Below are 15,429 nucleotides of genomic sequence, written 5' to 3'. Positions count from 1 at the left end.
TAACAGTAGTAGTAATAACAATTATATAGAGTTTTTCAGTTTAGTATGCGATAGGAATTCTAAACATTTTCCCAGAGAGACCTTTTTGAAAATGTCCATCAATATATTTTCTGAATAAAAGCGTTGTCTAATATTATTTAGATATGGACATTCTATCAAAATATGTTTTACACAAGAAATTCTTACATAGATCACAAACCGGTTTCTCTTCCCCTTTCAATAAGTATGAATGAGTGAGTCTTGAGTGACCAATTCGACATCTCGTATATACAACCTGGTCATATCTATTTTCAAAGAGGAAATAATAAATTCCTTGATTTAGTACTGGGTTCACTTCATGTAGTTTGCTATATATGCATTCATTCCATTCCATTTGCCATTTGTTGTGAATGTACAGATTCAGTATGGTTTTGACATCAGATGCTGGTATATTACATTCTGTCATGTCCAACTGAAATGCTTCCTTAGCCACTTTATCTGTCTGTTCATTGCCAGCCAATCCCATATGGCCTGGTATCCAACAAAAGACAATATTGAAATCTTGTTTCACTTTTGTAGTCCACTTTTCCTATTATGCTAATAATTGTAGGGTGTTCTGTTTTCAGAGTTTCGAGTGCTTGCAGGCAGGATTTAGAATCTGTACAAATTAGAAAGTGACGTTGTTGTTCCTTTTCTATTTGTTCTAAAGCTAGTAATAATGCACAAGCTTCTGCTGTGAAAATTGAACTTTGTCCAGGAATACACTTTTGGGCCAATCACTACTGCTGCAGATCTGTGTACACTGCTACATGAGATGGTAAGCTACATCTTATGTCCAGGAATTTCTCCTGGTAGATGTGTGGATGATTTATCTTTTTAGTATACTGAGCCAGGTTCATCATGATAGTTGTTTTTTTTAATTTTCCAGGGTGGTATAGGGCACAGATGTGTCGATGTTAGGATATCCAGGTTAATGTCCATGTTCTCCAAGTGTGGTTTTGTGCGAATTCCAAAAGGACTGATGTACCTGGGTCTGGCTTCATATAGGTGTGAATGTTGAGGATGAAAGACTGAAGGATATGCTGGGTTACTTTCATTAGCTTTTAGTGAAAAGCTGCATAGTTAAGGGCCAATTTCAGCCTTCTGTTATGTAGTTATGGTTCTTTTGCTTCTGTATACAAGCTTTGGATTGGAGAGGCCCTAAATGCTCCTAGTGCAAGTCTCAATCCTGTATGATGTACTGTATCCAACATTTTAATATATGACTTCCTGGCAGATCCATAAACTGCGCACCCATAGTCCATTTTTGATTGAACAAGTGTCTTATAGAGTCTCAAGAGTACTTCACAATCTGCACCCCATTTGATCCTTGCTAGCACTTTTATAATATCCATTTTATAATATCCACGGACGCGGCATATCATTGTTTTCATTGGCTATATGATGTGCCAGTCATCCACACAATCGGCTGCAATTGGCTCGATTTTTACACTAAGGAAAAGGGGCAGGCACTTCCTTTCGACGCGGACTCTCATTGGCTATTGAAAGCTATGGATAGGACATGGAAGCTCCTATTGGGTCAAATGAGGTGTCAATCGAAAGGTCAGAGTGCAGCCGCCATCTTGATCTTAAGATTTTTTTTTTTTTTTTAATGCTTTATTATCAACAAATAGCATGTATAGCAAGTAGCAAATATAATTATCTTGATATTAAGATATCAGAAATGTTTACATGTGAACTGAATTAATATATATATATATATATATATATATATATATATATATATATATTTATTTATTCTTGTATGAACATCAACAGAAAGGCAGTCATAACTGAAAGATTTACAAACAAAGACTGAGATTATAGTTCAATTTACACATCACATTCTCCACAACATACCAAACAATACATTACAGAAAATAAGTAAACTAAACAAAAATAAAAAATAAAAGTATGGGAGCAGGAGAATTTTTACATTACAAAACCAAAATCCTTCAACAAAGAATACTAATATTTTGCTTTGGGACTTTTCATCCCACTCAATGTCTCTAAATACATTGAAAATTCCTCTTTAAAAACTGTACATTTAATGTACATTTGTGTATGCAGAATTTCAACAAAAGCAATACATTATTAATAACATAAGATACATTTTTATCCTTAATTAATAAACCAAATTTAACAATTTCCCACTAAAGTATCAGTCTCACAGGTATCTTTTGTTGCATCCAGCTAAATGCATCCTTCCAGAATGAAAACACCAAATTACATTGAAAAAACAAGTGTTCAGCTGTTTCTATCTCTGACTTGCATATTTGACACAGATTTAAATCCCCAACATTAAATCTTATTCATAAAAAAATCTTTAGCTGGATAAATATGATGCATAATTTTAAAGTGCACCTCTTTACATTTAGGAGCAACGAGAAATGAAAAGAAATTGGTTCTAATTTCACTCACTTCTTTCTTCTCCAAATGACGAAAAATGTAAGATCTCCTTACAGGACCTGGAAAACTTTGTTGTAGTAAACAATCTCTCACAAATCTGTTACAGCATTTTTTTATCTGCAAAGTTTACATTTTCTATCATGAGATCATGCAATTTAGGTATATTTTAATTGTTCCTTAACTAATTTAATCATCGGCAATGGGATACTTTTAATAATTTTCTCATGCAATTTAGGGGAGCAAATTATATTGTATTTAACACAAAAATGATTGAGACTCATTTCCAGAGTTATCCATAACATGTGTCACTGACCGTATGCCTTTCTGCCACCACTCGTCAATAAAGATTTTCTGCTCACTGTTATACATCTATTATTCCAGATTGACATGTTATGTGGGCTAAAATTAAGTTTGAAAATCAATTTCCAATATAATATAATTGTTGGTGAAAAGCAGAAAGTTTTACAGGGAGTTTAGAAATGTCAAAGTCACACTGTAACAGAAAACTTATGCCACCACATTTTATAAATACATCTGTATCTCAAACCAGAATGAGGATTCATTATTAAAAAACGATTAACCATTTAAGTTTGATAACCCCATTCATAATGTCAATCATCTTAAGACCTCCATCTTCATAATCTTTAATCATATCACTTTTACGTATATAATGACTTTTCATTTTCCATATAAAATCAAAATTCAACATTTTTAGCAGAAACTGCTTGTGAGAAGCACGGATAAATGAATCTATAAAGACTCTCTTGTTTCGTCAGTAGAATTCTTCCGTCTCTCTGCAGCCAAGTAATCATAATTAATTTACATTTTTTCAAAATTACATTTTTCTAAATTATCCACCGTGTAAACATACAAAAACGATGACGTCATGCGCACGTGTTATATAAAGAATGATGGATTGATAGACATCAGTTTGAGATATATGAATACTGGTGTCTGTGCAAATAACAATAATCAACCATTTATTCATTTGGAGTGTTTTGTATGGAGTGTGAACATTGTACATTAGGCAGAACCTGCAATTTGAAAATCTTGAAATTAATTCAGATTCAGATGGTATTTTAAATGTTATTTATTTACTTAATTTTATTTGATTTACATATACCCTGCAATAAATTCACCCACCGCTTATGTATATAGCCTACAGACAGAGATGTGTTGCCATGTACAGTATTCAATGATATGCTTAGAATATAAAAACATGAGGCAGTGTACACAAGACCTCTCTCTCCATATATCAGAGTTCTGTCTGATATCCAAAACCAGTCAACATCAACAGCTTGTTATGTTAACTTACTCTCCTACCAGCCCAAGAGTCAGCAGGGGGAATACAGAAGAAAGCAGGAGAATAATCTTGAGAGTTCAGTCTATAGGGCAGTGGTGGCTCAGCGGTTAAGGCTCTGGGTTACTGATCAGAAGGTCAGGGGTTCCAGCCCCAGTACTGCCAAGATGCCACTGTTGGGCCCTTGAGCAAGGCCCTTGACCCAATCTGTTCCAGGGGCAGACCCTGCACTCTGACCCCAGCTTAACTGGGATATGTGAAAAAAAGAATTTCACTGTATATGTGCAAATGTATAATGTGTGATAAATAAATACAATTAAAAAATTAAATATAGGCATGTGCATGAGTACTTCAAAACAATGTGTGAGACATTCAAAACTACAATGGTGGACTACAGGACTGTGTTTGTGCTGCTCAAGATTTTGAGTTGATTGACGCTTCTCCAGCAAAGTGTAGATTTACTGTATCACTACTACGACCAGCGATCGCCATCTTCATTGTTAATTTTCACCACTCTGTGGAAGAATGCTTATGTGCGCAGGCGTGTAGTGTGTCTTTACAAGATGACATCGCCAACTACTGGCCTGGCATGCATAATACAGCGTTTTTAGTCGTTTTCGCGGATCCGCGTGAACGGGGATCGTTTTGACAACGTTGTCGTCTGTACGCAAAACTTTTCAAAAATGCAAAGGAAATTCTTTTTCGTTTTTAGTACATCGTTGTTGTGTAAATGTACCCAACGTTGATTGTACCTGCTCTTGTGATTGTATCTTTTACATCAATAGACACAAGAATCTTAGCTTTCTAAAGATATGTGGCATGAGTACCTGCGTACACACAGCAGTTGTGTACATAGCATAGTTTTGTACTTAACAATGCGAAGGCCCGCCCTATTTCAGCCTCAGTTCCTATAATACATATATAATACACTGTGTACACAAAATAGTTACACTCAGGACCTAAAGGACAAAAATGTCCCCATTGAAACCCATTAAACTGCAATATTTGATCCCAGTGCCATTAAAGCATAAAATCATGGATTCTATGATATGCTTTCATTCTGGAGCCCTGGCTTCAAAATTGTAATGTTTAATATTCTCCACCAGATGGCGCCATTTTCCTCATGTTTAGCCTATGGAGCAAATACATGCTTTTTTCCTATTTTCTGTTTGCTGTATTATAGTAGCACTGCAGGCCAGTTGAATAAATGATGCAGCCAAAATTGTTTGGGTGTGTTGGTATGGATATCAGAGTGTGTTTTGTATGTGTGCATTGAGAAATGTGTGTGTGTGTGTGTGTAAAAAACAACAGTGGCATTATGTAAACAAACTGGAATTTAAAGGGTTAAAATCCTGAAAATGGATGAATATTTGGTAGTTATGATCAGGACTGATGTTGGTTAAAAAAAAAAGTCAGTGAAAGTGGAAAATAATATTCATATATAATATTTTTATGGCAGTTTTTTGACGTGGACATTTTTGTCCTCTAAGGTACTGAGTGTGAGTTTTTATTTATTTATTTTTATCTGACTGCACTAAAAATAATAATGCATCAAAATCAATGTTGGTGCTAATCATTGACATATCCCAGACTGTGATAACCCCCCCCCATAATTCCTTTTTTGTGGGTTCCCCCCAAATTGTGGCATTATGTAAACAAACTGCCATTTAAAGGGTTAAAATCCTGAAAATAAATGAATATTTGGTAGTTATGATCAGGACTGATGTTGGTTAATAATATGAAGGTGGAAAATAATATTAATATATAATATTATTATGGCAGTTTTTTTTACCCTGACATTTTTGTCCTCTAAGGACCTCCGGGAACTTTTTTAAATTGACGCACAAGGGTAAAGATGTCTCTGTCGGCTTCTCGTAACGCGCTCAATGTTTTCACGTAATTCGTGTCAGAGCAGAACAGTATTCGAACACTTAATGCTCGGCAGGTTTATCCAATCAGAATGCAGAAGCGAGAGACTCGGCCAATCAGAGCGAGAGGATTATCTCCGCGCTGTTGTGAAGCGGGGCGTGATTGGTATTTAAACCGTGTGCCCACCTTGAGCTCTGCACATAGATTTGCTCACGACCTGTTTAACGTACTACACTTTAGAGGACAGCGCAAGGTAGGAGTCTTATCTAGACCGAACAACCAATTTCTTGTAATTTCTTCACTGTTCCAGATATTATCATGCCGTGACATGTCTCTTTAAAAGTGTGCAGGTAGATTACACCGTTGTAAACATGTTGTATTAGAAGTCAATATGATATACATTTGAGTTTCTTATACATTTAATATGAAGAGATTTTGCGCTGTTCACCATATGCTTAGTGCGCACTACCTGTCTACTGTCTACTAGTGTGTCGCCACTATGTCTTATGAAGTATGCCACAGTTACACAGTTATGCAGCAGCATTCCTACAAACGAACGTTCCAATTATTCAAATGTATCAGTTATTTGACACAATGTTGCCAAACGCCTGAGATTTTGCGCCAAGTCAGATTGGGTGGGGTTAACATGAGGATTTTAACATGTCCATATTGGAACATAGGCTAATGCAATGCCTACACTTTCCTAAGTGTGGTCGCTTCTTGTTTATTTACCATATTTCTGAGGATGTCTGCTGATAGATTGATCTGATTCAAAAGTGTATAACTAACACTGGTGCCCATTTTACGCCCAGCTGTTGTGCAAAGACATCTGCAGATTAGAATGATAAGAACTCATAATAAATGAGTAATACTGAAAATTAGCACTTGACTCAGAACTGTTTTTGGAGAGATCTGATATTACATTATAACAGTAAAAGTGAGTATGTGCAGTTGTTATCTACTGCAGTAAGCTATTTCTACAGCACAAGCCATATCTTAGCTTTAAAATAACTTTTGTTGGTGGAACCTAGTCAAGTTCATTCATATTAGCTGAGTAATATTTTCCACTTGTTTAAAACCAGTTAACTTAACTTTTACTGCATTAAGTATGTATTTGTAGGTTACCGGACAAAACACTGGCAAAAGTGTGTTAATATAACACCATGGACACAGGATGGCAATCCAAAAAAGGTTTACTTTAATGTCAAAACATCTAGTTTACTCGCTGACTGTTGCTCAGAGCGATTTTGAAACATAACTTCATCATGTTGTGCAGACTTCTCTCTCAAATTCTGGCTGCATGCTGTCTTATTTAGCATTAGATGCCATAGCACTTACAGTGTTGTTTATTTCTGCAGTTTCCCAAATGCAAAAAATGCACACCTTTCAGTAATGTGTCATTTTAGGTCAGTGATGTTAAATGTTGGGTGTGCTGATAAGGGGTTATGTAAGCTGGTTTTATTGCACACCTGAGGTGTGGGTGGGGCTCGTCTGCGTGTCCATACAAAGTCACGGAAACTTAGTACACTTATACCTTTGAGGAAATGGCTCTCGGGTATCTGAAAATGCACTTCTGTTTTTTAAAATAGTGGTTAGACTGTGATGTGGTCGACGCTGTAGTATGTCTTTTCAGATGTGTTTAACAAGGATTTGGGCAACAAAATAGTCATATTTTTGGTTTGACAAAATAATTAGAAGTTGATAGATCATTCATGAACAGCCGGTTTTAAAGGACTGATTCGAAAGAGACTAAACGCATTGCAAACAAACCAAAATGTAATCTGTGATTGTCATTAACATAATCATGCAGTCACTTTGATTCACACAGATTCTTCAAAATGAGTGACAACCCCGTCAAAGAGGAGGTGCAGAACTTTGACAAGAGATGTCTAAAAAAGACAAACACGGCGGAGAAGAACACTCTCCCCACAAAAGAGGGTATGGCAGCTTCACCCTGATGTTTTATTGTTCCAGAACATGTAGGCAATTAGTCAAATTTTTTAAGTTAAAAGAACTGTAGATTTTTATATTTGTACACATGCATGTTATTTGCTTTTAACTTGAAATACTGACTACGCTAATGAATAGATTTAGATGGCACTTTACCTTCTTAATTTAAATGTAACACTTTGGCTGAACATAAAATTGCCATGTAATCTCAATGTACATACTTAGAGGCAAACCCAACTCAATTAGACATATTAACTTAATCTCCTTTTGCCATAAACTAGCCAAGACAGTGAATGCTAGCATGCTGAATGTATGCTAATTGGAAAAACTATGCTATGATTAGCAAAACAATTGCTCTTTATTTTTTTTTTTTTTTTAAGCAAACTGAAGCTTTTAGGGGAAATTTGTTGTTTCAACTACTCCGTTCAGAAGAGCTGCATGACAAAAATGCCCAGTAGTCTCTGGATCTACGCTCCCATTGCAACACTGCAGCGTAGATTGAGAGGCTACTGACCATCTTTAAGTTCAATTGGAAAATTTGAGTTACTGTAAATTTAAAGAGACAAGGTCATTCAAGTTAAAACAATAAAACAATTTGTTATTTTAAAGGTGTGAGTTTTGTGAACAAAAGAAGAAGTACTAATTTGTATGATTTAATTTTTCCCTTCTCGATACTATTTATTACTTTGAGCATACGTGTTTACAGTGCAGTCTTGTGCAGATTTGATGCTGCAAAGCCAACGTTACAGGAATACACACACTGCAGAATTCTCTAGATACTCCAGATAACCCTGGGGGGAAAAGGACAGCCTGCCTTTGTTTTACCTGTGGTTTTAAAAAAAACGTTAAACATACAGTACAAAGGAGTGGCTCCTGAGAGATTCAGTCTAGTCCTACTCCATGTTCTTGGCCAGTGCAAGTCATTCAGTATGCAGTAAATAATTTACATGTCAATTTGCATTTACAGTTTCCTTAAAATATAGGAAAATGCCCCTCAGGACTGAATGCACTGGCATTGCATTGATGATAATATGTGTGTTGTAAATGGGTATTTGATGTGTAATACTATGAGACGTCTTGCGGTGTGACATACTCCTCTATCTTAAACTATTTTAAACAGCAAGTTGCTGATTCTTTTATGATTTTATTATGCATGCAGCTTTTGTGGCCTTGTATTTAGTGGTCAACCGAAATGGGGTTTTTAATGGCTGATGCCGATAGTGATATCTAGCGAGCAGGATGGCTGATATAAATGCAGATAAACATAATACAATTTAACAGCAGCAAATCAGATGTACACAACATTTCTTAAATGAAACAAACACTTACATTTACTCATTTGCATAAACTGGAAAATAGTAAATCTTGAAAACAGAAAGCATTTACTATCCATTGCCAAATCTATTGGTAGATTGTGGAACTAACACAAGGGAAAGTTAACACTTCTGTTAATTGGCCAGGTGAACACAGTTGTCGGCCATTGCCGATAATCACAGAATGGCCAAATACCAGCCCGATTAATCTGCCTGGCTGATATATCGATCTATCACTAAACGTATTGAGAGGCATGTGATATTTGTACTTTTAAAATTCATTTGACACACTAAAAAGTGATTAAAAATGGTGAGAAACTTAATAGAAATGGTGAGCAGTCTAAAAATATACACTTTCCCTTCTACATTCATGTACAACCCTAATTCCAAAAAAGTTGGGACAGTATGAAAAATGCTAATAAAAACAAAAATTAGTGATTTGTAAATTATATTCACCCTTTGCTATTTTGAAAGCACTACAACTACACATTATATGATGTTAAACAGTAATGTATGTACAGTAATTTCAAATCAGATGATTGCAACACGTTCCAATAAATTTGGGACAGTCGAGTGTATTCCACTGTGAAACATCAACATTTCTTCTAATAACACTTATTAAGCATTTGTGCACTGAAGACACAAGTTTGTTAAGTTTAGAAAGTGGAATTTTCCCCCATTCATCCATTATGTAGGTCTACAGCTACACAATTGTACAGGGTCAAACCAGTATATGGTTTGAAGTTGTCCTGCTGGAAAATGCAGGGATGTCCCTGGAAAAGACGGTGCTGGATGGCTATATATGTTGCGCCAAAATTTGTACATATCTGTCTGCATTCATGGTGTTCTCACAGATTTGTGAGTTACCCATGCTATGGGCACTGACACACCCCTGGCCCATACAGACACTGACTTTTGGACCTGACGCTGATAACAGTTTGGATGGTCCTTTTCCTTTTTGGCCCGGAGAACACAACAGCTTTGTTTTTCAGAAACGTTTTGAAATGTGGACTATTCAGACCAAAAAACACATTTCCACTGTTCTACTTTCCATCTAAGATGAGACCGAGACCAGAGAAGTCTGCGGCGCTTCTGGACAGTGTTGATGTATGGCTTCTGCTTTGCATAGTAAAGTCTTAACTTGCATCTGTGGATGCAGCAGCATGTGGTGTTGACTAACAAAGGTTACTAAAATTACCCCAAGCCCATGTTCATGATATCCATTTCAGATGAATGCCGTTTTTTAAGACAGTGACGTCTGAGGGATCAGAGATAACACGCATTCAGAAGTTGTTTTCGTCTTGCCCTTTACACACCGAGATTTGACCAGATTCCTTGAATCTTTTAACTATATTGTGCACTGTAGAGGGTGAAATGCCCAAAATCCTTCCAATTTGTCTTTGGGGAACATTGTTCTCAAAGTGCTGGATTATTTGCTGAAGCATCTGTTGGCAAATTGAAAAGTCTTGAATGAGCCTTGCTCTTGAAGGACTAGGCTGTTTTTGGAGGCTCCTTATATACTATGACACGATTGCCTCACCTGTTTTTTTTATTTATTTTTATCCCCTTTTCTCCCAATTTGGAATGGCCAATTCCCACTACATAGTAGATCCTCGTGGTGGTGCGGCTATTCACCTCAATTCAGGTGGCGGAGGACAAGTCTCAGTTGCCTCCAATTCTGAGACAGTCAATCCGCACATCTTATCACGTGGCTCGCTGGGCATGACACCACAGTCGACACTCGCAGCATGTGGAGGCTCATGCTACTCTCCGTGATCCACGCACAACTTACCACACGCCCCATTGAGAGTGAGAACCCCTAATCGTGACCACGAGTAAGTTACCCCATGTGACTCTACCCTCCCTAGCAACCGGGCCAATTTGGGTGCTTAGGAGACCTTGTTGGAGTCATTAAGCACACCCTGGATTCGAACTCGCAATAACAAAGGGTGAATATAATTTACAAATCATTCCTTTTTGTTTTTTTTGTCATTTTGCATACTGTCCCAACTTTTTTGGAATTGGGGTTGTAAATGTTATTCTTAAAATTTTCCAACCTGCCAACATAAACCTAAAGTTCGACGACATGGTATGCGTCAGCTATCGAAATATAAATATACACACAGTAAATAAAACTGTGTCTCTGTTGTATTTTGTCTCTTAGGCTTTTCACACTATTCATAAACCGTGGTTAACACCTACTGTATTTTTAAACCAACACAGTCTGAAGAGAATTCGCAAGAATAATGCAAGATGACAAATTCGTAAGAAATCATACCACTTTATTCGTACGAAAAAAGTACGACTTGTACACCAACCGATCACATTGTCCTTGTCTCCTTGAAAACCCTCATTTTCCCTTTCTTCCATTGTGCACAAAGCATATTTATCAATTACAATCATGGTCACAGGGTCAAATTTATGGTTAGGTTTAGGTATGGGGTTTGGGTTAGGGGTTAAAGTGACGAAATAGCCTATATCATGAATGCACGTTCTGAACCTGGAAGTTTCGCTTTCTTCCGTCATACACAACAGGGCTTTTTACATTACTATCATCATTATGTTTTGGGTCTGGGTGAGGTGTTACACTTTATGGTTAGGTTTAGGTATGGGGTTTGGTCTGGGGTTAAAATTAGGAAAAGTATCACGAGCGCACGTTCGAAACACGGAAATTATGCTTTTTTTCTGTCCAACACAACAGAGCTTTTTTGATTATTATAATGGTTAGGTTTAGGGTCTTGATAAGGTATTACACTTCATTTTACGTTTATTTTTGCCTCGACACACATTTAGTTTAACACTGAAGAAATGAAACCTCAGGGTCTACAAGGACACGAAGGAAGCGTATGTGATTGGTTGGTGTATAAGTAGTACTTTCTCATACGAATGAAGTTGTACGATTTCTTACAAACTCGCAAACTTGTACTATTCTTACGAATTCTCATGAGATTGGTTGTTTTAAATCCTGGGTTAAGAAAATGTTTGCACTTGTAAGTATGACAGCTTTTAACCCTGGGTTATGAAGACCTGCTATTAAGCAAGATTAGCAACACTTTTTTGAATTGTGGTCCCAAAGGTATACACTGAATTACTAACCCAATACTGAAACATGAAAAAGATAACCCAGGGATTGCGTTAATTTTCAACCTGGGTTAACAATTTTAAAGGGATAGTTCACTCAAAAATGAAAATTCTCTCATCATTTACTCACCCTCATGCCATCCCAGGTGTGAATGACTTTTTGAATTTCTTAGCTCAGTAGGTCCTTAAAATGCAAGTGGATGGTGATCAGACTTTTGAAGCTCCAAAATCACAGACAGTCAGCATAAACGTCATTGATACAACTCCAGTGGTTAAATTAATGTCTTCTAAAGCGACACGATCACTTTTGGTGCCAAAAAGGTTAATATTTAAGTATCACTTCCGGTCAGCAGCCGTATGCGTGTGTGACATAATCGCATTGGCATGTTCATGCCAGAACTGAGGCTCGTGCGACACAGCCGGAAGAGCAGCGCTGTTTGCAACTGAAGAGGAGGAACAATGTACAGAAGCTTTGTTGGTTTTGGATTAGATCTGTATTTGTAGCTGTTTGTTTACTCACAGTGGTGCATTTGTGTGATTATTCTAGATGTCTCAACTGAGAGAAGAACGTGAGATTATGTCCTGCGTGAGACTGCGTGAACTCAGCCCTCTTGTGAATGTGTATACTGCTGCTGCTGCTGACAAAATTGATCGTATCGCTTTAGAAGACATTAATGTAACCGCCAGTGTCTTATTGATTACATTTATTCTGACTGTTTTGGAGCTTCAAAAGTTGGACCACCATCCACTTGCATTTTAAGGACCTACTGAGCTGAGATATTTTTCTTCAAATGTGTTCTGGTGAAGAAAGAAAGTCATACACACCTGGGATATCATGAGGGTGAGTAAATACTGAGAGAGTTCACCCAAAAATAAAAATGATCCCTTTAAGTAAGAAAAGTTTCTCATGATCTTACAAACATTATGATGTAAAGGTTTGTGCTTAAATGCTTCAAATTAGTTTTGCAGACAAATTAAAATTGTGACTGCGTATGAATTACTTTACTAAAAGTTTCATCTAGAACATGATTTTGAAATGTATTAGTTTGAGCAGATAGTGAATGAAAAGCTGTCAACAGATGTCCAGCATACACTTTAACTCCTTTAATACTGTAAACCTATGACTGATAGTGTATGTGGAATATTCTCTCAGCACTAACATTGTTGCAGTACTGTAATTTCTACTTGCATTTTCCTTTTTTACAGATATTGAGCAAGAAAAAAAGGCAGTAGAGGGAGGGAAATGAACCCAACCTGTCACACCTCCTCTGGCATCCTCACACTTCCTGTTACACCCACTCAGACATCACCTCTGCTTCTGCATATCACGTTATGTTCAAATCAATGGCATTCTGTACAATACTGATTGGGAGCTGTCGAGTTATGTATTAATTGCAGCTGTGGATATTTGTAATCCTTTTGACATGTTGTTAAGAGATAAGATGGATGATGTAAGCACATATCGCCTATGTATGTGTCTGTACCAGCTCATGACTGTCAATGCTTCCCACGTCGTTCTCTGAATCTGGTGCCATTCTGGACTGATTAATCTTTAAATAACGTGATGATATTTTTGTTTAATAAACGATAATAACAAATGTTTTAAAATGTTTTTGATGATTTGTCCAACCTTGGCTTTATGAAAAGTATCATCTGTATACTGTCTTCTGAGAAATTTGCATTTGTTTTTGCATGACGTGTAAAGCAAATATTTGTATATGCATAGAGGAGTTGATATATACACAATTCACCCTTTTTTTAGACTTTGGAGTAAATCATTGGTTTCACCCTATCAACTATCAAGGGATAGTTCACCCAAACATAAAAGTTCTGCCATCATTTATTCACCTTCATGTTGTTCCAAACCCATATAACTTTTTGGAACGGGAGATGTTAGGCAGAATGTTAAGGACGGACAGCCTCAGTCACCCTTAACTTGAATTGCATCTTTTTCCATACAATGATAGTGAATGTGACTAAGGCTATCATTCTGCCTCTTGTGTTCCACAGAAGAAAGTCATACGGGTTTGGAACAACATGAGGGTGAGTAAATGATGGCAGAATTTTTTATACTGTATGCTAAATATGATCTTGGTACATAGTAAATAGCTTTATATGCAGAGGTGATGAAACTGCTACTTGACACACACGCACACATACATGTACCTGTATGACATTAATGCTGACAGAATATGTCAAACAAATGTTTACCTGCCAGGAATCACAAATCTATGAAAAGTGACTGAAGTTGCAGCAAGAACATACATGTATGGAATGATATGATTCACCGTGCATGCTTCATGTTTTTGTTATAGGTCACTTGTAACGCATATTATATAACAGGACCTGTATCTCTGTTTGAAGTTAGATAGAGTCTGTACCACACCTCTCTCTCCTGAATGTTTTAGATTTATCCTCAAATGCAGTTGCATAAAAAGCTATTTGTGCCAAAGGGTGCGTGGAATAACAGCACATGATCACTGTGCTATTTTAAATCACTTTGATTAGAGTGTCCAGATTGTTTAAATTGGACACTTATTTAAATGTTGCCTCGAGCATATGGCAGAACCCAAGATTGTGTATTGGCAAGTCTCCTTTCTGGTGGCAGGAGTGGATTGTGAGGGGGGTTGCTACACTCGGTGACCTATATGAAAGTGGTGTGTTGAGATCGTTTGAAAACTTGGTCCAACATTTTGGGATCCCCAGACCTCAGTTTTATAGGTATTTACAACTGCGCCACCCGCTCCGTTTTGTTTTTTGGAGTAGCACACACCCCCCCTAAGGAGGCAGATGCTTTGGGAGAGGTGATTGCGGCTTTTGGAAAAGGTCATGAGGCATCAGTGTATTACTCCCTGTTAATTCAGAGTCTGGGGGACGGAGCTTTAACTTCTCTCAAAAGAGTATGGGAGAAAGATTTCAACTTGGCATTGGAGGAAGGAGTGTGGGCTAAGATTCTTAAAAACGTTAAGTCTGCATCTAGAGATGCAAGGGTGCGTCTTATACAATTCAAAATTTTGCATAGATGTTATTAGACCCCCTCTAGACTGTATAGGCTTGGTCTTAAAGACACACCCACCTGCTGGAGATGCCAATCGGAGGATGGAGACATGGCCTATGTTTTTTGGTGGTGTGTCGAGATCCAGAAATTCTGGTCAAAGGTTCAGAATTTTGTGTGCGACGTGGTGGGCACTCAGGTTTCATTTTGCCCCAGACATTGTGTTCTGGGCGATGGGGGCGGTCATCGATGTGGGGGATGGCTATATAGGGAACTGGGTTCTGACATGTGTGATGATCGCCAGGCAGGTTATTTTGAGGGGTTGGAGGTCAGCTGGTGCGCCCCCATATCCTGAGTGGTGCACGAAGATGGGGAGGGTGGCAGCTTGTGAGGAGGTGTCATCTGGAAGACGGGGTGGCTTGGATAAGTTTGTTCGGAAATGGGGCAGGTATTTGGAGTTTTTTGGAGGGCTCTCGGGTGGGGTGTGGAGAGAG

General features: G+C 37.5%; 1 protein-coding gene across 1 annotated transcript; it reads left to right on the top strand.

The window, feature by feature from the left end:
* Positions 1–5,752: 5,752 nt before the first annotated feature.
* Positions 5,753–13,548, top strand: tmsb1 (thymosin beta 1). Its single transcript, XM_051658261.1, has 3 exons — positions 5,753–5,849; positions 7,425–7,534; positions 13,147–13,548. The coding sequence occupies exons 2-3, from the start codon at positions 7,435–7,437 to the stop codon at positions 13,185–13,187; spliced, it is 141 nt and encodes a 46-aa protein (XP_051514221.1). The 5' UTR covers positions 5,753–5,849; positions 7,425–7,434; the 3' UTR covers positions 13,188–13,548.
* The last annotated feature ends 1,881 nt before the right edge of the window (positions 13,549–15,429 follow it).

This window comes from Myxocyprinus asiaticus, chromosome 27 (genome assembly GCF_019703515.2).
Source record: "Myxocyprinus asiaticus isolate MX2 ecotype Aquarium Trade chromosome 27, UBuf_Myxa_2, whole genome shotgun sequence".
NCBI classification, from domain to species: domain Eukaryota; kingdom Metazoa; phylum Chordata; class Actinopteri; order Cypriniformes; family Catostomidae; genus Myxocyprinus; species Myxocyprinus asiaticus.
Note: the sequence above shows the minus strand (reverse complement) of the source record. Positions and strands in the feature narration are given on the sequence as shown.